The sequence below is a fragment of the Trichechus manatus genome, unplaced genomic scaffold (genome assembly GCF_000243295.1).
Source record: "Trichechus manatus latirostris isolate Lorelei unplaced genomic scaffold, TriManLat1.0 scaffold00151, whole genome shotgun sequence".
NCBI classification, from domain to species: Eukaryota; Metazoa; Chordata; class Mammalia; order Sirenia; family Trichechidae; genus Trichechus; species Trichechus manatus.
This window is the reverse complement of record NW_004444087.1, coordinates 4,252,265-4,274,155: the sequence shown is the minus strand read 5'-3', so window position 1 is coordinate 4,274,155 and position 21,891 is coordinate 4,252,265. Positions and strand designations below refer to the sequence as shown.

Genomic DNA, 21,891 nt, shown 5'->3' with positions numbered 1-21,891 from the left:
TATTTTAGACTCCAAACTGGAGAACCTTCTTGAGTGTGCAGTCTGATTAGCCAGTGACTAACGCTCCTTACGAACATTAGTGAATGCTAGAATGAAATAAGCATCTGTAAATAAATGTAGTGTCGATTTACTTAACCAAGAACAGATCGGAGGCTTCCTTAGAAGAGGCAGGAAGTGGAAATAATCTTGGCAGAAGACAGGCAACAACAGGAAGCCTGCACATTAGCATTTTCTTTTGTTAATATGTACAATCTTATGGAAGAACAATGTTAGACAGTAATAATAAAGGGAAAAAAATCATAGCACTGGGTAAAATTACCCAGGAAGGAACATGCACAAAACCACAAATAAGCTCTTAGTACTTCTAAAGCAAATTTCACTTAAGCTTTAAAATATCCTATTTATATCATGACCAATAATTTCAAGATAGTGACTGCAAGACCTGTTAAAAAAAAAACCAAACCTGTTGAGTCAACTGCACGACATGCCCTTCTAAAACCAAGGAGAGAGAGAATGGGCCACTGAGATAGAGGTTTGGTCAGGGGACCTGGGCCTGGGCCTGCCTCTGCCATCCAACACATGAACAAGTTTTCCTCAACCACCAGTAACCAGCTGCCATCAAGTGGACCCTGACTCGTGGCGACCCCATGTGTGTCAGAGTAGAACTGGGCTCCACGGGGTTTTCAATGGCTGAATGGAAACCCTGGTGGCATACTGGTTAAGAGCTAAGGCTGCTAACCAAAAAGTCGGCAGTTCGAATCCACCAAGCGTTCCTTGGAAACCTTATGGGGCAGTTCCACTCTGTCCTATAGTGTCGCTATGAGTCGGAATTGAGTCAACAGTAACAGGTTTGATTTTTGTTTTTGGATCTTTCAGAAGTAGATCACCAGGCCTTTCTTCCAAGGTACCTCTGGGTAGGCTTAAACCTCCAACTTATTGGTTAGCAGCCAAGCACATTCACTGTTTTTGCCACCCAGGGACTCCTCCTCAACCACAGAAGGGCAACGTCCTGCCTCTGGCCTCAAGGACTGTCGTGGGAACAGAGGAGACCACACTCCTGGGCCTGCTGGGGACCCACAGGAGGATGAGGCCACCCACATTCCACTGTCCTTGCCATGGAAAGTATGATGCAAGCTCAAAAATGGCAAAAGTACTTAAAAAAAAAAAAAAAAACCAGTGTGACAGTCGAATCATTAGTTATTTCATAACTCACCTATGATAAAGCTAAGTTTGAAAACCTGAAAGCCAACTATATTTTTTTTTGATCCTTAAGAAAATGTTACAAATATGCTAAAATGCGCCACACATTTCCATTCTTTCTGAAGTTTTCACAACGGGTTGGTTTTACTCTCATAAAGAGAAAAAAAGAGCATTGTTTAAAAAATTGAAACCAAGAATGATGCTAAAAATCACCACCTACAAATCGAATCTTCACGGAGTCCAACTGCATCAGAAGGACATGGCCATATAAAAGGTGGGAAGGAGCACGCTGAAACGGGGCAGCTGAAATGCTAAAAGGGTAGAATGGGGGTGGGGGGGGCAGTCCTTTCCTTTTTACTATTCGATGCTGTTCATCCAGTCCCTAGATGGGAAGGCAGAGCATTTCCAGGCGTGCACTGGCGGCGCCATCTGAGATAGTTTGCCTGTTGTGCACGGTTCTGCTCAATCCACACATGCCCCAGTGCAGTTGGCAGCCTTCCCTGGTTCACAGAGAACAAGGAAGATGCTCAGCAGGTACAGCCACCAGCACTGGGTGTCAAACCCAGGTCTCTGCCTCTCAGTCAGCTGTGCTTCTGTCCCACCACCCTACGCCCTCAGACAATCCAGAGTCGATGGCATAGAACTGCTTGGAGATGACGCTTGGCCTTTTTTTGACAATCGGGTGGAAACTAGGTATTCTCTCCCCCAAAAACCACACACACGTGACATCTGGTTGACAGTTTCTTCCCTGAATCCCATTGATAGATCATCCAAGGATCTAAAGCCCCTGCACCAAGTCACGGAGGCCTTCTGATCACCATTAAGAATGGCCCCAGCACTGAGTTTCTGGTGACCTTGAATTCCTGCTCACCTGAGCAGACCCTGCAATAAGGAACAAGCTCCAATCAATTCTCAGGCTTCTGACAGAGACAGTGCTTAGTCGTTTCATTTCTGTGGTGTACACTATAGAATTCTCATGGAAGGAAGATGCAAAGATTTTATTTCTCATCTTTTCCCCCAGCTCAGTCTTCCATTAAAAAAAGAATACTGAAAAAACACTTTCCTATTTCAGAGCTTTTAGAAACCCAAAAACTTTTAGAAGCCGTTCTCATCACTAAAACGGTTCCTTTCTCCATGAAGCACATTTCCCACCCAGCATCAGATACACACAATCATATCTTGTAGAAATACCACCAAGAAGCTGCCCCTGAGCTCCCCGTGCTGATGGTCAAAAGCGCCATCCCTCCCATCAGAGCCAGCCTTCACTGGAACACGAGGTTCCCTCCCTGGCCTGCCACCAGGTCCCCATGAAGCCAATGCTTACTCAGCACACACAGCCCAGGGACACATACATCACAGGTGGGCAAACGAGACACTGCTCTGCTGGTGTGTGCTAGAGGACTGCCTCACTGTCATCCTTTCCTGTCTGGTAGCCTTAAGATTTTCTCTTTGTTTTTGTGATGTTCTGCTGTTTCCTGCACCGTGTCTAGATGTGACTGGATGTGCTCCATCAAGATAAGCACAGTGTTTCCACAAATTTCTCAGCAATTCTCTCTTCAAATACTGCCCTTCCTCCATCCTCTCTATTCTGTCCTCACAAAATTCCTATTAAATGCATGTTGGATCTTTTATTCTCCCTTTTGTCTCTCTTACCTTCTCTTTCATATTTTTCATCTCCATACCTCACTGTGCCACATTGTGGATCACTTCCTCACATCTATCTTCCAGTTTCTAATTTTCTCTTCAGCTATGTCTAGCCTACTATTTAACTTGTTACTAAGTTTTTAATTTCCACAACCATATTTTTACTTCTACTATTTCAATTTGAATTCTTTTCAAATCTACCTATTCTTATATAGGTCACTCTTTCCTTTAACCCTCCAAACACTTTAAAGTCTTTGAGATTTCCTACTACTTGTGGTTCTTGTGAATTCTGTCATTGATTTTGCTTGCTGACCTTCATGATTGTTCTTTCCCTCCTGTAGATTGAGCTTTTCTACTGTGAAATCACCTTCAGGAGAGCTATCACCCTTGAGAATACCTCTAGTGGGGTTTGCATTTGTCTGTGCTGGAGATTCCATGAATTTCACTGCTCCCAACATGTCTGTGTGTTAGTTTCTCGACTGAGGGTTCCCACACTATCTGCGCAGTGCAAATTTGGATCTGGTACCTGTGCATGCTGTTCCCTGGGGTTCCGACTCTGTGTCAACGACTCCTTTTTCCACCCACCCCAGTTTCCCTGCTATGTCTCTGGACCAGTGGGTGGAATTTTCCTGTTTACATTTTAAAGACAGTGGCTCGTGGCTTTAGCCAGGAGCTCAGTTCCAGCTATCTGCCACGTGAGGGTCTGTGTTCACCTCCAATTACTATGTGGCTATTAAAACATCAGCCGCTGTTGTGTATACCCAATTTTGATGCCTTTGGGGCCACCAAGCATCAGCTTCCACACACAACTCTGGCTTTGAGTAGTCTCTTCTTTATTTCTTCCATGCTTCTTGCTTTTGAGCTAGCTGTGTTAAGTAATTTTGCTGTTTTGTTTCTTCCAGTATCTTTATGTGTTTGAAGCAGAAGGGACTATTTCCCATGTCAACCAACCCACCATACTGACAGAAGTTCTATACTTCTTCAGTATTCTATGTTTTAGAATAAGCATGTGTTTATTGCTTTAAAATATCTTAATCTGATTTTAAAAAATTAATTCTTCAAGTTATTCAGATCCCTAAAAGTCACCTTGGAAACTAACCTGAGGCCTTCTCTGCTAATTTCCATTTGGTTATTAATAGCAAATATGCTTTCACAATTTTTTTTTTAATTACAGTTCATTAACACACCTTTTGAGTTCCATATCAGCAGTTAGTCCCTGTGAGTATGGTGAGCAGAGTTTCCAAGTGTGAAAGCTGAGAAAGTTTACCTGGTTTGCAGTGGTTCTATCACAGTGGGTGTCAGACCCAGGTTAGGGCCTGGGACTGCTGCCGTTCCCCAACACCCAGCCCTAGACCGGCTTCCTGATTCCCACTCATAACTCTACCTCTAGGCCCAGAGTTTGGACTTCTGGTCCAGGTGGCTCTGCTATCCTCCATCTACCAGGCAACTGCTCCCCTCCCTACCTGCATGTGAGGGGAATCTAACCACATCCATTCATCCACAGATGCCTACTGAGAATGAATAATCGTTAAGCACTGGGCTAGGTGCTGTTGTCATCATTGCTGGGTGCTGGCTAGTCAATTCTGACTCAGCAACCCCATGTGACAGAGCAGGACTGCCTCATAAAGGTTTTCTAGGCTGTAATCTTTACAGGAGTAGACCTCCAGGTCTTTCTCCTGCAGAGCTGCTGGTGGGCTCAAACTGCCAACCTTTTGGTTAGCAGCTGAGTGCTTACCATTGCGCCACCAGGGCCCTAGGCTCCAATAATGGGCCCAAGCCTGATGCGGGCAGGCAGACATGTCAACAAGCAAACACAACACAGCATGGTCAGTGCTGGACACCTCACTGGTCCTTGGCACCCTGGCAAGGAGGCCAACTGAAATGAACAACCAACCAACAAGGCTAACTTGGACTGCCCCAAGACTCCTTGAAAACAAGGACAAAACACAAGCATTGAGTCAAATACTTGTCTATGGTAGGATTTCCACCTGCCAGTCATTCCCACGCTGCTGTCCCCGGCTTCCCACTAAATGCCTCTGGAGACACTAGAAGTCAAAGAATGCACATCTCCACTAGAAACTAAGTTAATCAGGGGTGTCAGGGTTCTGGGCAGTCAGAGTGCCCATCACTGCACCGCCCTGCCACCTTTCTATACTGAACAGAGCAGTAACTCCTAAAAGGCCACAGAGCAGACAGGGGTGCTGCGGCAGAGGGATCCGAGGCCTCTGTGCAGATGGCCTGGAGGGCCACGGCAGAGCCAGAGAAGCATGAGAGCAGTGTGCCTGGGGGCTGCGGTGGGGCTGCCTATGTGTTAGGGCAAAGCCATAAGCAAAAATAACTAAACTGGACAAATGGACAGATATCTTAAACATAAAGGAAAGATAAGGGCTCTTAGTATAAAAAGTATATTTTCAAACCAATAAAGAAATGATAAACTTTCCAATTTTGTTGTTAGTTGCCACTGAGTGAGCTACAGCTCATGGCAAACCTACATGTAACAGAACAAAATGTTGCCCGGTCCTGTGCCATCTTCAGGACTGTTGGTACGTTTGAGTCCATTGTGGCCTCTGTATTTTCAGTACCTTCCAAACTCGGGGGCTCATCTTCCAGTGCTATGTCAGACAATGTTCTGTTGTGATCCATAGGGTTTTCATTGGCTGACTTTCAGAAGTAGACTGCCAGGCTTTTCTTCCTAGTCCTAGTCTTGAAGCTCTGCTGAAACCTATCTACCATGAGTGACCCTGCTGGTATTTGAAATAACAGTGGCATAGCTTCCAGCGTCACAGAAACACGCAAGCCACCACAGTATGACCAAAAGACAGGGGGTGGTAAAATTGATTAAAAAATATGTATAGGTGATTCACAAAAGAAAAACAAATGACCAGTATGCATGTGGAAAACAGCCATTCATAGTAGTCATCAAAGAAATTCAAATTAAAACAGCTATGAGCTATCGCTGTCTTCCCCTTATACTGGAAAATATGGAAAAAAAAAAATTTGTAGCACCCAGGGTTGATGTGGGATACAAACACGCTCATACATGGAAAGGAAAATTTATCCCTTGTAAAAATATGGAGAAGGATATACTCCAAAGTATGAATTGTAGCATTGTTTCAGAGTGATCGAATCAGTGTTGCTTGTTTCTTTTGTGTATTTTTATGCATTTTCTAATTTTTTTTGCATTGATCATGTATTACTCAGAAAAAATAACAAACATCCTTTTTTAAAATTACATTTTGCTGAGTTATTTTCTGTTTACCCCAAGGAAGCAGGCCCACAGATGCCTTCCTGGCTGACCACAGTCGCAATTAAAGCATTAGGTCCTGACCTGAGCACAGCTGGGGTTTTTTTCTTGAGGGGGTGGCGGGGAGTGGATCCTGTTTTCCTTGGCCCAGAATGAGGAGTCTCAGATTTCCACAGCAGTGAGGAAAGCTGGGCAGCCTCCAGCTGTTCCGCAGTTTTTCGGATTTGACAAATAGGCTGAGAAAGCCCACTTTAGAGGGTGGGAGGCTACCTGCTTGCGCAGGGTTAGAAAGGATACAAACTGTGTGGCTGGACCCCAACCTCTACCTGCTCACTCTGAATGTGCCCAGTGAAGTGGCTGGACAGCCGCCCCAAGAAGCTCCTGGAGAACGAGACAAGGACGTCACACACAGACAGGGGACAACAGCAGCATCACACATGGGCCACAGCAGAGGCCCCAACACTCCAGCCCGGAAACCCCCAAAGAGCAAGATGCCCGGCCACCTCACAATATCAGCAAACGCTGGAAAAGCAAAGGGGTCCGCTCTGCCTCTCCTAGCTCCTCAGGCAATAGCTGGTGTCCTCTTTAAATGTGAGCCACCGTCAGAATGGCTAAAATAAAATAGTGGCAGCACCTGGTGCTGGCGAAAATGTGGAGAAACCATCTCTCACAATGGCTGAGGGAGTGTACAATGGTACGGTCACTCTGGAAAACAGTTTGACGGTTTCCTATAAAACTAAATATACAACTACTACATGACCCAGCAATCACACTCCTGAGCATTCATCCCAGAGAAACAAAGACCTATATACATGGACATTCACAGCAGCTTTACTCATAAAGCAAAAAACTGGAAACAAACTAAATGTCCTTCAGTAGGTATAAGGGACACCATGAGGGAGCTCTGTGGTGACAACATTTCTGCATCGACTGCAGTGGTAGTTACACAAACCTACACGTGATAAAATTGCTAAGGTATACACAATACCATACATGTACACACACACAATACACACACTCTCACACATAAAATACATGCATTCTCTCTCTCACACACACACACCCCATATACACACACCATGTACACATACATGCACTCTGTCACATACACACAAAATACATGCACCCCCACACACACCCATTTCATACACACATACCCCATATATATACACACACAATACATGCACTCTTTCTCACACACACACACCATAAATGCACTCACACACACTGTACACACACACAAAACACACACTCACACACACATGCCATATACACACACATCCACATCCCATACACACACACCACACACACACAATACATGCACTCTCTCTCACACACACCATACTTGCACGCACACACATCCCATACACACACCTCATACACGCACTCATACACAAATACACAATATACACACTCACGCACATCCCATACACACAATACATGCACTCACACACACACCATATACACACACAATACACACTCTCCACACACACCATACGTGCACACACGCACACAATACGTGCACTCTCACACACACCTTACGCGTGAGTGCATGTAAAACCAGTGAACTCTGAATAAGCTCTGTGGGTTGTATCAATGCCAATTTCCTGGTTTTGATTATGCAAAATATTATCCCTGGGGGAAACTGGATGGTAGGTACACAGGACCTCCCTATACATTTTTTACAACTTACTATGAATGTATAATAACTTCAAAATAAAATTTTTAACAAAAAAAGAAAAACAAGTGAGTACATAACATCATGGTTCTTACTAGGCCCCTCCGCTCTCACCCACCCTGAGAAGTGCTTACTATTGTGTCCATGGGTCCATCTCCTTCTAGTCCAGGAGGGAAGGAAAAGGAAATAAAAGGTACACAGATTGGGAAGGAAGAAATATAATTGTCTTTGTTTGCAGATGACAGGATGGTCCAGGTAGAAAATCCCACAGAAGTGACAAAAAATTCCTCGAACTAATTAATAAGCAATTATAGCAAAGTTTCAGGACATAAGGTTGATATACAGAAGTCAAAAGCAATGAACATTTGGAATTTGAAATTAAAAATAAAATTTACATTAGCACTAAAAAATGTAACATTTAGATATAAATCAAACAAAATATGTACAACATCTACATGAGGAAAACTCCAAACTCTAGTGAAAGAAATCAAAGATAAATAAGTGAAAAGATATTCCATGTTCATGGACAGGAAGACTCAATATGTTTAAGATGCCAATTCTCCCTTATTAGATTTACAGAGTCAACATAATCCCAATGAAAATCCCAGCAAGGTATTTTGTGGATATTGACAACTGATTCTAAAGTTATATGAACGGGCAAAGACCCACAATAGCCAACACAACACTGAAGAAGAAGAGTCGGAGGGCTGACACTGCCCGACTTCAAGACTTCGTATCAAGCTACAGTGATCAAGACAGTGTGGCGCTGGAGAGAGAACACAGAGCCTGGAAATGGACCCACACAATACAGGCAACACGTTTGACCATGGAGCTAAGGCAGGTCAATGGAGGAAGAACAGTCTTTTCAACAAACGGTGCCAGAACAACTGGACAACAACATACCAAGAAAGAAAAATATATATATATACACACGTATATACATAGACAGAGCTTACACCTTTCACAAAAATTAACTCAGAATGGATTATAAGCCTAAATGCAAAATGCAAAATGCAAAATGCAAAATGCAAAATGCAGAACTGTAAAATTTCTAGAAGATATCATAGGAGAAGATCTAGGTGACCCTGGCTTTGCAGGACGTTTTTAGATACAACACCAAAAGCTCAGTCCATGAAAGAAAAAATTGGTAAATTGGATTTTATTAAAATTAAAAATGTCTGTGCTGTTTATTAAGATAAACTATGGATGTCAGTAATAACAGTGTATTGACATCGGCTCATCAATTGTAACAAATATACCACAGGAATGCCAGATGTTAATAACAGAAACAGTGCACAGCGGGGGGCGGCAGGGGGTGGATATGGGAACTCTCTGTACTTCCTACACAATTTTTCTGTAAACCTAAAACTGCTCTAAATATAAAGTCTATTAATTTAAAAAAAAAAGGCAAGGGCCCCACCCCAGGGTTGGTACTCACCAACTGGCAATGTATTACTACCTTGTCCGTGGGTCCATCTTCTGCTGGCCCAGGAGGTTCTCCAGGGCAGGAACAGCATCTCATTCAATCTGTAGCCTAGCACCTATCACACTGAGAAGATCCCCCAACATCGACAGGTGCTGCTGATGGACCCAGGGCTCCAGGAGGACGCCAATGGGAGGAAGGAAATGTGGAGTGCTGGGGGCTCCCAGGTGCCTCCCCACCTCTCACTTTGTAGGAACCCCTACTCCTCGTGCGCCCCCAAGTCGCTATCCTGTCTCGGCATGGGCATCTCCAGGGACAGGTAAACTCACACCTCATGCAAAGGCAGCTTCCAGGCCAGAGGGCAGAGCAGAGGCCTCTATAAACCATGACAGCCTTTCGAGGATGCAGAGGCAGCAGCCATGTGCCTGCCACAGCCCGGCCACGACCGTCCAGCATTGTGCTCTTCTCAGCAATGTCCTCAGATGGGCAGCCCCCAGCCACCCAAACGGAAGCTGAGCAGCAAAAGGCCAAGAAGCCCATCATGCAAAGCTCTGTCACCAGGGGCATCGCCACCTTGAAAATCCTGGGACAGTCTCCCTCCAGGCCCCCAAGCAGTGGATTCAGGCTCTCTAAACCAGCAAGCTGCAGCTGAGCAACAGTGAGCAGCCTGCCCCGGAGGCAGGGAGAGCCGCGGGCCAGCAGGCTCCAGGGCCCCACCTGTAGGCTCCAGACCCACAGGGCCAGTCTTGGAGTGGGGGTAAGTGCCAATCTCAAGAACAGGTGGCACTGAGCACACATTTCTTGGTGTCCAACTTCCTATCCACATGGAAGCTCAGTTTACACTTCATGTAAACTGGCTGCCAGGTGATTCCATGCGGCGCCTAGGGTAGGCTTTCCCATTGGCGGCAGTGACACACAGCCCTTATAATTTGCCACCAGAAGCCCAAAGTCCTGCCAATCTGCCCAGGGACTGCTGGTACAGATATGGGCCCCAAGAAGGCCTTGCTTCCCTGCAATCAAAGTGCAACCACTGGAGGACCAGCAGCTTCAGCTGAAAGATCTGCAGTGTGCAGACAGACACCCGGTGGGGGCTGGCAGATAGACACCTGCCCGGGTCTGCAGGCAGACAGATACCCGGCAGGGGCTGCAGACAAGACACTCGGTGTGGCAGACAGACAGACATCTGCCCAGGCCTGCAGGCAGACATACACCTGGCGGGGCAGGCAGACATTCTATGGGTCCTGCAGACAGACACCTAGAGGGGCAGCCAGACAGACACCTGGTGGGGCCTGCACTTGGCGGATCAGGCAGACGGACACTTGGCAGTACCTGCAGACAGTCACCTGGCCGGGCCTTCAGACAGCCACCTGGTAGGGCCCGGATTCAGATACCCAGTGGGGCCCGGAGACAAACACCCCAGCAGGGACTGCAGACAGACACTTGGCAGGACCTGCAGAGACACCCCGGTGGAGCCTATAGACAGACATCCAGGTGGAGCCTGGGGACAGACACTCTGCAGAGCCTGGGGACGGACACTCAACCAGGCAGGCAGTGCCGCAGAAGGGCATGAACTCAGGTTTGGAGCCACAAACTGTGCTGAGGCCCAGCCCCATCAGCGTCCAAGCCTGGAATCCCCATTTCCAGTCGTGGTGGGCTAGACTGCTTAGACCGAGGGATATAAACTGCTGCCCCTGGCCCAAATCCGGCCCCCTGCCAGCTATCTTGGTAACTGAGCTTTTATGTGAACGAAGCCACATCCACTCGTTTACATTATGTCTGAGGCAGCTTTTGCTCTGCAAAGTCAGGGCTGAGAAGCTGCAACAGAGACCACACGGCCCACAAAGTCTACAATATTTATTATCTGGCTCTTTACAGAAGAAATTTACCAAACCCTGATTTAGAACAACCCTCCGACGGGGGACAAAGGGTGGTGACCAAAATATAAAAACCAGCCATTCTCATAAAGCATCAAAGAGCTGACAAAACAGTAAGGAATCACCAGGCTCCAGAAATGCGAGTGGCCATGGAGGCCATTCTGCCCTGAGGCTACTCATAGATGCCGGGAATGGAGCGTGGGCTCTGGTGGCATCTCAGGGCAGCGGTGGGAATCAAAGCCCAGGGCCCACCCGGGGGAGAATCTGGGGGGAGCTTCCCCGTGAGGGTGGCAGTTCACCACACAGATTCCCTTCATCCTTCTCAACAACTGTGCAAGCACTTAATTCTCCGCATTAAACCTCTATCTGCGTGAAATACTTTGAGTAGTTTCTGAGCTGTTTTTGTGCGTACCAGGTCTCAACATCAAATGTATTTTTTATACTAGGTTGCAGTCAAGAAAAATCTGAAAGCCAATGCTTTGGTGGAATCACTTTAAAGTCTCATGTTTCCTGAGAAATGCTCACCTTATAAGATAAATAAGATCCAAAAAAAAGTCTGATTTTATAATAAACCTTTGTTAGTTTTTTAGAGGGATTATTTTTGTTTCTATTTGGGGGGAAGTTTGTTTTTTTTTGAATCATGTTTGGGTGCTGAATTTTACCAAGTGAGTCCCAGGCATTTATTAAGATGGAAAACTGCCCTAGATGCAGCCACTTCCACCTTTACCCAGCCTGTCCACCTCGCACAACCTAAGTCCCACCCAGTGGTCAGGCTTATCTTTCCATGGCAACCAAAGCAAATGAGAGGAGACCAGAGAAAAACAGCAATCACTCCCAGGTCAGAACCCATCAGTTCTCTCATTCTGGGTGAACGCGTCCACCCAAACAGGGATGATGGGACTGTGAGTGCAGACATGGAGCAAATGGGAAGCTAACTTCAGGGACATTGGTTAAAATTCCACATATCTGTAAAACTTGCTATAAATTATATGCTGGAATACACAGTGCAGATTACTAAAACAGGACTAGTCCCTACCCCATCCCCACAACAACAACAAAAAAATCATCTTGCCTTATTCACCTTCCTTTATAAAACAACTGAAGAACTTGTTTGGCAGGTTAATAGAATCTGTTGAAAAAAATGTTAAGAATTCACACTCCCATAACCTACCATCTATTAAGACATATAAGTTGATGCAACATTAACTCAAACTTCTATTTTTAGCTGCATAAAAACCCCATTCTTAATATTTATCTGCTCAGTAAGTAAAATATCCTCACGTGATCTCAGTGAGCTGCTCTAAGTTTCCCTGGTCACAGAAGAAGAGTCGGGTTAATGGGTTAACGGAGAATGTGAGAAAACAAGGAGTAGAAGAAAAATTAAAACGCTGGCCAGGCCAAGAAGAGAGACTTCAGAAAGGAATTTGGGGCAGAATGAAATCTGTTCAGAGAAGGAGGGTAGGGCCACCCCATGTGCCTGTTAGGATGGAGAAGGTGGCCAGGGCTGGGAATCTGTAGCACCACGAGTTCCCTACTTGGGGGTTTCCTGCTTAGGGGTAACAGTAATGCTGCAGCTCCTCACAGACCAGCTTTCATCAGGAAACAGCCACATGAAGTCCATCTGCTGATGGCTCCTGTCAAGGCCCTTGACCCACTGTCCAGGCTGTCACCAAGTGCCCCGTACAGAGAGCAGCATGAAATTCCTCTTTTAGAATTCATTTGATGTGTGGAGCCATGGGAGAAAACCACAGTACAATCTAGCTTATCCACCAATAGTGCTAACAAGCCAGACTGCGGTTATCCCAGAAACACAGGGCGGTTCAGCTTTGGGAAGTCTGACTGGCATTAGCACACTAAGTCTATCACCTCCTTCACACAACACTGCACCACAAGTCCTGTCACTGCAAAATGAGAAAGGAATGAGGCATTAATATGAAGGAAATGAAGCTGTCATATGTGTAGACATTATCACTGATCTAAAAAATCCAATCCAAGACAATCCACTGACAGAATAATGGAATCAGAAAGTTCACCATAGTTGTCAGATATAAGATCAACATTCAAAAAATCAATACCTTTCCTACACGCCAGCAAGAACCATTATATCGCAGGAAAAAGTGGACCCTAAAATACCTAAGAATAATCTTAAGAAACATGCAAGATCTCTACAGAGAAAACCATACAGCCTTCCTGAAGGACATGAAAGAAAACCTCAATAAATCACAAAGAGTTTTTCATGAAATTTGAAACCTGATTCCAAAATTTATACAACTAAGAAAATACACGACAAAGGCCAACCAAGCACACTGCAAAAAAGCAATTAGGAAGCCTTACCCTGTTGGATATTAAAGCACATTAAATAAAAAATTAAAAAATAAAGTCTTAATCAGTGTTGTAAGGGACTGTTCAATAAATTACGGTATATCAAACAATGGAGTATTATGTAGCTATTAAAAAAAACAGGCTACTATGGAAAACAGTGTGGTGGTTCCTCAAAAAGTTAAACATATGACCCACCAATTCCACTCCTGGGTATCTACCCAAGAGACTTGAAAACAAGGACTCAGAGACATGTACACCAATGTTCAGTGCAGCATTATTCACAGTAGCCAAAAGGTGGAAACAACCCAAATCTCCATCAACAAATGAATGGATAAACAAAATGTGGTGTAGCCATACAATGGAATACTACTCAGCCACAAAAAGAAATGAAGTTCTTATCCGTGCTACAACACGGATAAACCTTGAAAACATTATGCTGAGTGATACAGGCCAGACACAAAAGGACAAACACTGTATGATCCCATTTATATGAAATGTCCAGAAGACACAAATGCATTGAGACAAAAGTTTATTAGTGGTTACCAGAGACTGCAGGGAGGAGAGAATTATGAAGGGGCACTGAGTTTCTGTTTTGGGTAATATAAAACTTTTGGAAATGGATAGTACTGATAGTAGTACAACATGGTGAAAGTAATTAATGTCACTAAACTGTATACTTAAAAATGGTTAAAATGGCAAACTTTTTGTTTTATATATTTTACCACAATAAAAGAAAATTGTGAAAAAGAGAAAAAAGAATAGACTATTTAAACAAGAATGCCAAGACAATTCAATAGGGGAAAGAATAATCTTTTCAACAAATAGTGCTGGGACAACTGGATATTCACCTGCAAGAGTAAACCTGGACCCCTGCCGCACGTCATACACAAAAATAACTCAAAATGGATCATAGATCTAACTGTAAGAACTAAAATTATAAAATTTTTAGAAGAAAATACAGGCAAATCTTTGTAACCTTAGATTAGGTAATGGTGTCTTAGATATGACACCACAAACTAGCAACAAAAGAAAAAATAGTTTATCAGTTTCTTAAACACTTAAACATACACTAATCATACGCTCCAGCAATCCTACTCCTAGGAATTTACCCAAGAGAAATGAAAACACAGGAAGACTCGTATACAAATGTTCAGTGTATTCGTAATTACTCAAAACTGGAAACAACCCAAATGCCCAAACATTGGTGAGTAGATAAACTCACCAGTGTGATAAATCCATACAATGGAATATTACTCAGATTACTGAGTTCGGAAACGGGTGACCTCAACTCTCCTACCAATTTACCATGGCATCCAAGAAATCACCTCACTTCTCTGGGTCTCAGTTGTTTCACATGCAAAATGACTAGAATCTCTGAATTCCCCTTAGACCTAAAAGTCTATCAGTTTATAATTCCAAATGGCTGACAACCTAGCATTCAGCAGTCACAGAGCAGAGAGCAAACACAATGGAGTGGGAAATTCTGATGAGAGCAATTCCAGCTCCCAAGGAGCTGTTGTAAGGACCAGCAACCCCTCACCCCAATACTTCAATGACAAAACATCCATTGACAGAGCAAAATACCATTTGTATGAAGTATTTTGGCTCAAGCAACTCTTAAGGCCACAGAGTTCACAGCCCCTTTTGAAGGTTTTATAAAGCACTTGTAGGCTTAATGCCCATGTAATTCATTATACTGACATCACAGCCGGGCCACCACCATATGAGGACACCACTACAGACAACTCTACACCAAGAACAGTGGGGAGGGGACATGCAGGGCCCAGGGTCTCTCCTTTTACGGAACCAGAGACAGGAAACCCAATGCATGTGCTTTCCCTGTGGTTCACCTGTCAGGCGAGCACAGCACCCTCACCTCAGCATCTGAGTACCTCAGGGTGCCATGAGAACCAATACTAAAGTGCATTGTCAACAGAAAGTGCTTTGTAGCACAGGGCTGCTTCCTAACAGAAGAAAGTGCAAAGAGTTCACTCACCACAATCAACTGAGCAGCCTGCTCTCTCTTCTCTCCCCTCAGCAGACCCTCATGCCATCACCACAGGGCTGGAGCTATCCACAGCCACCACAGAGCCATCCAGACCTTGCAGCTGCCCTGCAAATGTGCGCGGACGCTGGGCTGGCTCTGGTGTGACAGATACACATGGCGTCCTCCCCTGGTGTGGCTCAGAGTCCAGGGCAGAAACAGAGGTGCCAGCCACTGCCTCTAGTGAGCAGGCGGAGGGAGGGCCTACCACCTGCAGAGTCAGCACCCCAACGTCTTGCCATGTCGGCCTGCTTAGATGGATGATGAGCGCACAGGCCAGGGTCATCATGTCCAAACAGTTCCTTTAAATACACATGCTATCTAAATGGAACCCTCACAACCTCTGAAGTGGGAAGCTAGCCCTGGAAGGGTCACAGGGCTAAGAAGGGATGAAGGCAGGGGAAGCCCCAGTTCTGGGGAGGTCCCCAATGCTGTGACATGAGGAGCAACAGGTCCAACTCCGAACTCCAGAGAGGAGCCCTGTGAACCCCAAAAACTCCCCCCACAGAAAACCTGGCCCTTCCTCAGCAGAGCAGAGGGAAGGGGTGAACTCCAGGTGGTGAGAGGCCCTTCTCAAGCCAGAAGGCACCTGAACAAAACGCAGGTCCTGGGACACTAGAAAGATACCCTGAGCGCCCCTGCTCCATCTCGGGAACACAGCACACCCCTACTTCCCTGTCACCTCAGACTGCTTGGGCCCCAGGGCTGTCAGTAGGACTTTGGCGTTCTGACAAGGGCCCCAGGCACACTGACCTGGCATAGCCCAGGCCCAGTCAGCTAAGAGGACCAAGGACACATTCCTGAAGTGGGAATGCTGACTGTGGAGTGGCCTCCCAGGGGAGGGTGAGGCGCCCATCGCTGGGGACACTCTGCCATCCTGGCACAAGCGCAGGCCTATACTATGGGAAGGGCCTGTCTGTGCCCCGGTCGGCCAGTTGACCATGCATCTTCCCTAGATGACCATTTCTGGGAGGACACACTGATCCTTCTCCCCTGAATTCCAGAGGTTCTTTGCCAGAGACACAGGCCACAAGCAGGAACAGGCATGTACTTCTCCACAAGCTCCCTGGGCAGGGACACAGCTCTCCAGGCCAAGCCATGCGATCCTCCTGAACATCTGGGAGAGCTTCCAACACTTCCTTAGAAACATGGCTGGCACCTCTTTTTAATAATTTCCATGATATTGTTCTGAGATAATCTTTAAGCCTTAAACTAAAACTATCCCCTAAAGTAGTCTTTAAACCAAACAATAGATAGTTTAATTAGTAAAGAATGTCCGCCTTGAGCATTGTGCTCTTTTAAAGAACTATCTATATGGGATCATATTGACAACAGCAACTTGAAAGAGGGCATAGTGAATTTATATTAATGGAGGAGGAACAAATTTGGAAAAAGAAGTTGAGAATGGTTGTATAACAAGAAGAATGTAGTCAATGTTACCAAATTGTACCTGTAGAAACTGCTGAATTGGCCTATGTTCTGCTGTGTATATTTTCACCAATAACAAAAAAATTATTAAAGAATAAGAATAATAATTTCCAAGAGCACCAGGGAAAGACAGCAGAAATGTGCTCACCAGCAGAGCTGGGAGATGCTCTTAAGGAAGAGCCTCCATTGAAGACGGGCTCCCAGAGAGACAGAAAGGGCCTGGGCCCCACAGCCACTCACCTAACTCACCAAGGCCAACCTCAATGTACTCCAAAGAGCCCAGAATTAGAACTGGGCCAGGCTGCTGCCCCCTCCTGGCCACTGGCAGCTCTGCACCCTCCCTGCCCTCCAACCCAGTGGCGCCGCCTCCTCCCACAGCTGAAGGGCCGGCTCCCTGAGACTCACCTGGGAGAGCCTGCGCCTCCACCCAATACATCTGAGAGCAGCAAGCCAAGCAAAGGTGTCGGTGGGTTTTCCAGGACCGGCACCATGTTCCAAACCAGACAAACCTATCCATCAGAGGGACGAGGAGCAAACAGGTCAAAAACGGCCTCTTTCTTCTATTCTTTATTTTCCAAATTTCTTTTAAGTGGCATGCACTTTAATAATGAAAAACAACTGCGTACTTTTTAAAAATTACTTGGCCTGAAACAAACAAGAAAGAATTTCACCACCTGTCTCGGGCACGAAGTTTAGCCAGTGCCAAGGTTTGTCCCACACTTGTGGGTCCCCACCTGCAGAGACTGGGCAAGAGGCCCTTAGACAGGAAAGCTCAGACTCCTGTGACCAAAGTGACAGCCACCAAGGGACGCTCTGAAGAAATTAGAGTAGGAAGTGCTGATGGAAATGGTGCCAGGAAATCCTGTGAAGCTGAGGTTCTGGGAGGATGGAGTGACTGGGCTGCTGACAAAGAGCTCCAATGGCTCTAAGGAAGCCATTTCCATCTGGACCCGGTACCCAAAAGAATAAGCACAGCTGCGGAGGTTGTGGAGAGCTGGAGAATGAAGCACGGGGTCTCCTGTGAAAGGCCAGAATCTAGAGCAGCCTCTTGCAGCAAGTGGACCGAAAAGCTGCACTGGCCACTCCTGAAGGGGATGCGGCATGAACCCCAAGACCACTCCACAGAGCAGAGTGGACCAAGAAGGCCACGCTGGCCTCTCCTGACGGGGACATGGCACAATCCTGAGACCTCTCGCCCCACTGAGGAGTGAAGTCACCCGGCGAGCAAACAGGTCGCCAGACGCTGTGCTCAGCCAAAGAGATCCCGAGGAAAGGATGGACAGAGGATAGGCTGGAGGCGTTGGGTACTGCTGGCTTCCTTCTCCATCCGGGGACGGAGGCAGCAGCTGAGACCCTGCCCTCTGAACATGTCCCGACCTGCTCTACCTGCCCACTGCTCCTTCTCCTGGCCCCTGATCACCAGCCAGATGTGAGCATACAAAGAGCCCCCGACAAGGGGTGCTGCAGCGACTGGTCCTGCAGTCAACAGACTGGAGTACACACACCCAGATACACCAGGACGGTCCAGGGCCTTCACGCAGGGTCAGTCTCAGGCGGGCCTTCCAGAGCCTGACCTCCACACAGCCTCTTACTCCCCACTTGGCTTAGAAAAGGCTGAGGGGGGCTTGCTGTCCAGCAGCATGGAGTCACAGAGTCGTCTTGGGCTCTCCTTCCTTCCTCCCTCTGCACCACAGCTGTTCCCACTTTATCTGCCACCACCCCAGTCTCACTTGGCACACTGCTCAGGGCATATCCACCTCAGGGGACCAGACAAAGGGGCCTTTGAAAACCAGGTGTTACATTGTAAAAGTGAGTATCACAAGCCAGCAGCCAGTTCTTCAAACAAGTCCGGGGGTTTCCAATTCTTCCTTTCAAAAAACTGAAGAAGGGCCACATCAAGTCATCATTTAATGGTAGATCGTTAAAAATAATTTTTGATTCGTCAAAAAACTAAAAACAGAACTATCATATGACCCAGCAATTCCACTCTTAGGTATATACTCAAAAGACATGAAAGCAGAGACTCAAAAAGAGGCTTGTATACCAACGTTCACTGCAGCACTATTCACAATAGCCAAAAGGTGGAAACAACCTAAATGCCCATCAACAGATGAATGGATAAACAAAATGTGCTACATACATACAATGGAATACTACTCAGCCAGCAGGAGAAATGAAATCTTAATATATACTACAGTATGGATGGAGCTTGAAGACACCATGCTAAGCAAAATAAACCAATCATGAAAGGACAAATATTGTATGACCTCACTGATATAAAGATAAGGAAAAGGTAACCTATAGAGACCAAAGTTTATTAGTGGTTACCAGGGGTGAGAGGGAGGGGGAAACTACTGCCCTGAGATAATCTTTAAACCTTAAACCAAAAATATCCCCTGAAGTCATTTTAAAACCAAACAATAGTTTAGCTCTTCAGCATTATACTCTTTTAAGAACTATCTATATGAGATCAAACTGACAACAGCAACTTGAAAGATTAAACAGCACCTCAGGGGGCAGTGAGTTTATGTTAATGGCGGAGGAACAACTCAGAAAAGGAAGGTAAGAATGGTTGCACAACTCTAAGAATGTAATCAATGTCACTAAATTGTACATGTAGAAACCGTTGAATTGGTATATGTTCCAATCTGTATATTTTCAACAGCAACAACAAAATAAAATTTTAAAAAAATAATAATAATCTTTGATGATGTGTGCCAAAATCCACACGACCTCAAAGTTCAAGGAATTAAGCAGCACTGCCACAACACAATTCCCCCATTCCATTTACTTGGTTATGGGCATCAGTGACTCAGCACTCAGATGCAGAAGCAAGAGCAGAGCAAAGCCAGCACTGAGCGTGTCTCATCTGAGCAGTGAGCACACCACCCACAGATACAGGAGCTGACTGCAAAAGATGAACAGCCCCCGCCACATTAGTGAGGAATGTCTAATCCAATTTCACTTTTATATTGATTAATTTGTCTAATCTGTAATAGCTCACGCATACCACTACTAATTATAAAGATAGCTCAATATGGAAAAAAAATTTAACACTCAGAACTTTGCAGTAACAGAAAATTTTTAAGTTTTCAAATATGAATTTATATATGTTATTTTTGTGGCAGGATAGCACTGAAGGATGAACAATATAATACATTCAAGCATAAAAGAGATCACACTAGGAAAAGAGACTGTTCACATATTTTATTTATTTTTAATGAACGATGGTGGGTATCAAATCGAAAACCAAAATAAAAAACCCAAACCCACTGCCATTGAGTTGACTCCGGCTCACAGTGACCCTATAGGACAGAGTAGAACTGCTCCATAGGGTTTCCAAGGGGCAGCTGGTGGATTTGAACTGCTGACCTTTTGGTTAGCAGCCGAGCTCTTGACCACTGAGCCACCAGAGCTCCATCAAATCACTGGCATATAGTTTAAAAAGTGACGTTAACACTATATTTTCAAACTCTCAACCTTATGCTAGATATGAGGATTTCAGGACGTAATTTATTTAAAATAAAAGCCCCACATGTCATCTTGAGAGCAGTGTGTCTTCTCTCCTCATGCTTAACTCCACCTAGCTCCTCAGACCCTGCTCAAGAGGACTGCTCCAGGCCCCTCACTCTCCTGGCTGGCTTCACTGGATCAACCTATTTCATCAAAACCCCTTTTAAAACATGACAGCCAAGACAGAGGCCTACAGATTTGGTGGCTGACGAAAGGCAACAATGGTGTTCCAACTTAAAATTAACTGACCTTCTCATCTGTCTGGCACTTGCTTTTAGGAGGCTCAATGGTTAAGTGCTCGGTTGCTAACCGAAAGGTTGGTGGTTTGAACCCACCAACCACTCCTCGGGAGAAAAGCCTGGTGATCTGCTTTGGTAAAGATTTACAGCCAATAAAACCCTATAGGGCAGTTCTACTGTGTCACATGGGGTTGCCAAGAGCTGAAATCGACTCCATGGCATCCAATAAGAAGTATATGCAGCTGTAATGTGCTTCCTCCTCTGCTCAGAAAGCCTCCAAAGATCACAGCCTCAGCCATGACCAACCCCCAGACTCAGTGGAGAGGGTAGATGGCAGGTTAGCCATCTACCCACAGACCCGGAAAGAGAGCCACCAGATGACCCACTGACTCGGGAACAGAGCAGCTCAGCCTTACCTCTGGGTGCACTTCCTTTTTATCTGACGTGGTTCCAGGCACAAGCAGTACCTCTTTTGCTGATGTCTTCTTCAATTTTTTGTTCTTTTTCTCTGTGACTTCGGGAATTTTTCTCTTCTGTTTTGTCATCCTGCAACAGAGAAAGTAAACTGCTAAGCACAAAGGAAATAAAAGGTCTTCTTGTCGTGTGCCATTGAGTCAATTCTGACTCATGGTGATCCCAGCTGACAGAGCAGGACTGCCCCATAGGGTTTCCTAGGCTGTAATCTTTATGGGAGTAGATCACCAGGCCTTTCGTCCTTGAAGCTGCTGGGTGGGTTTGAACCGCCAACCCTTCAGTTAGCAGCCAAGTGCTTAACCGCTGCACCATCAGGGCTCCTTAAAATGTCTTAGGCCATTTAATATTTTTAAACAGAGGGGGGACACTCTTTTATCATAAAAGAAATAAAAGGCATCTCAGAAAATATGTACACCCTTCTTTTTTCCTTCCTGTCACTGATCACAAGTATGGGGTTTTCAGCGTCCGTGCCCCAGGCCATCTGGTAAAATAAGTGCCCCTGCACCTCTGTGACACATTCTAGCCTGAGCTATCACCCTGAGGTACGAATGCTGAAACAGTGCCAAGTATCCTGTGAGAACACTTTGCTCCCGTGGACTCTGGAAAGTTCAAACCTTGTTCTGTGTGGTGTGGATGCTTTCTGGTCAAGTGCCCAGAATACCCACTCATTTGATCATTCTTTTTGGGAAGGTAGACCTTGTTGTTAAGTGGTTGTCCGGGGGTTTCCAATTCTTCCTTTCAAAAAACTGAAGAAGGGCCACATCAAGTCATCATTTAATGGTAGATCGTTAAAAATAATTTTTGATTC

At 45.5% G+C, this 21,891-nt stretch overlaps 1 protein-coding gene across 1 annotated transcript in view; it reads right to left on the bottom strand.

Moving 5' to 3' along the window:
* Positions 1 to 21,891, bottom strand: part of CUNH7orf50 (chromosome unknown C7orf50 homolog) — a 135,083-nt gene that overhangs the window by 90,209 nt on the left and 22,983 nt on the right. Inside the window, exon 2 of the mRNA XM_023740250.1 lies at positions 21,026 to 21,155. Coding sequence (XP_023596018.1) covers positions 21,026 to 21,154 — 129 coding nt within the window. The 5' untranslated portion in view covers position 21,155. The remainder of the gene's footprint in view (positions 1 to 21,025; positions 21,156 to 21,891) is intronic.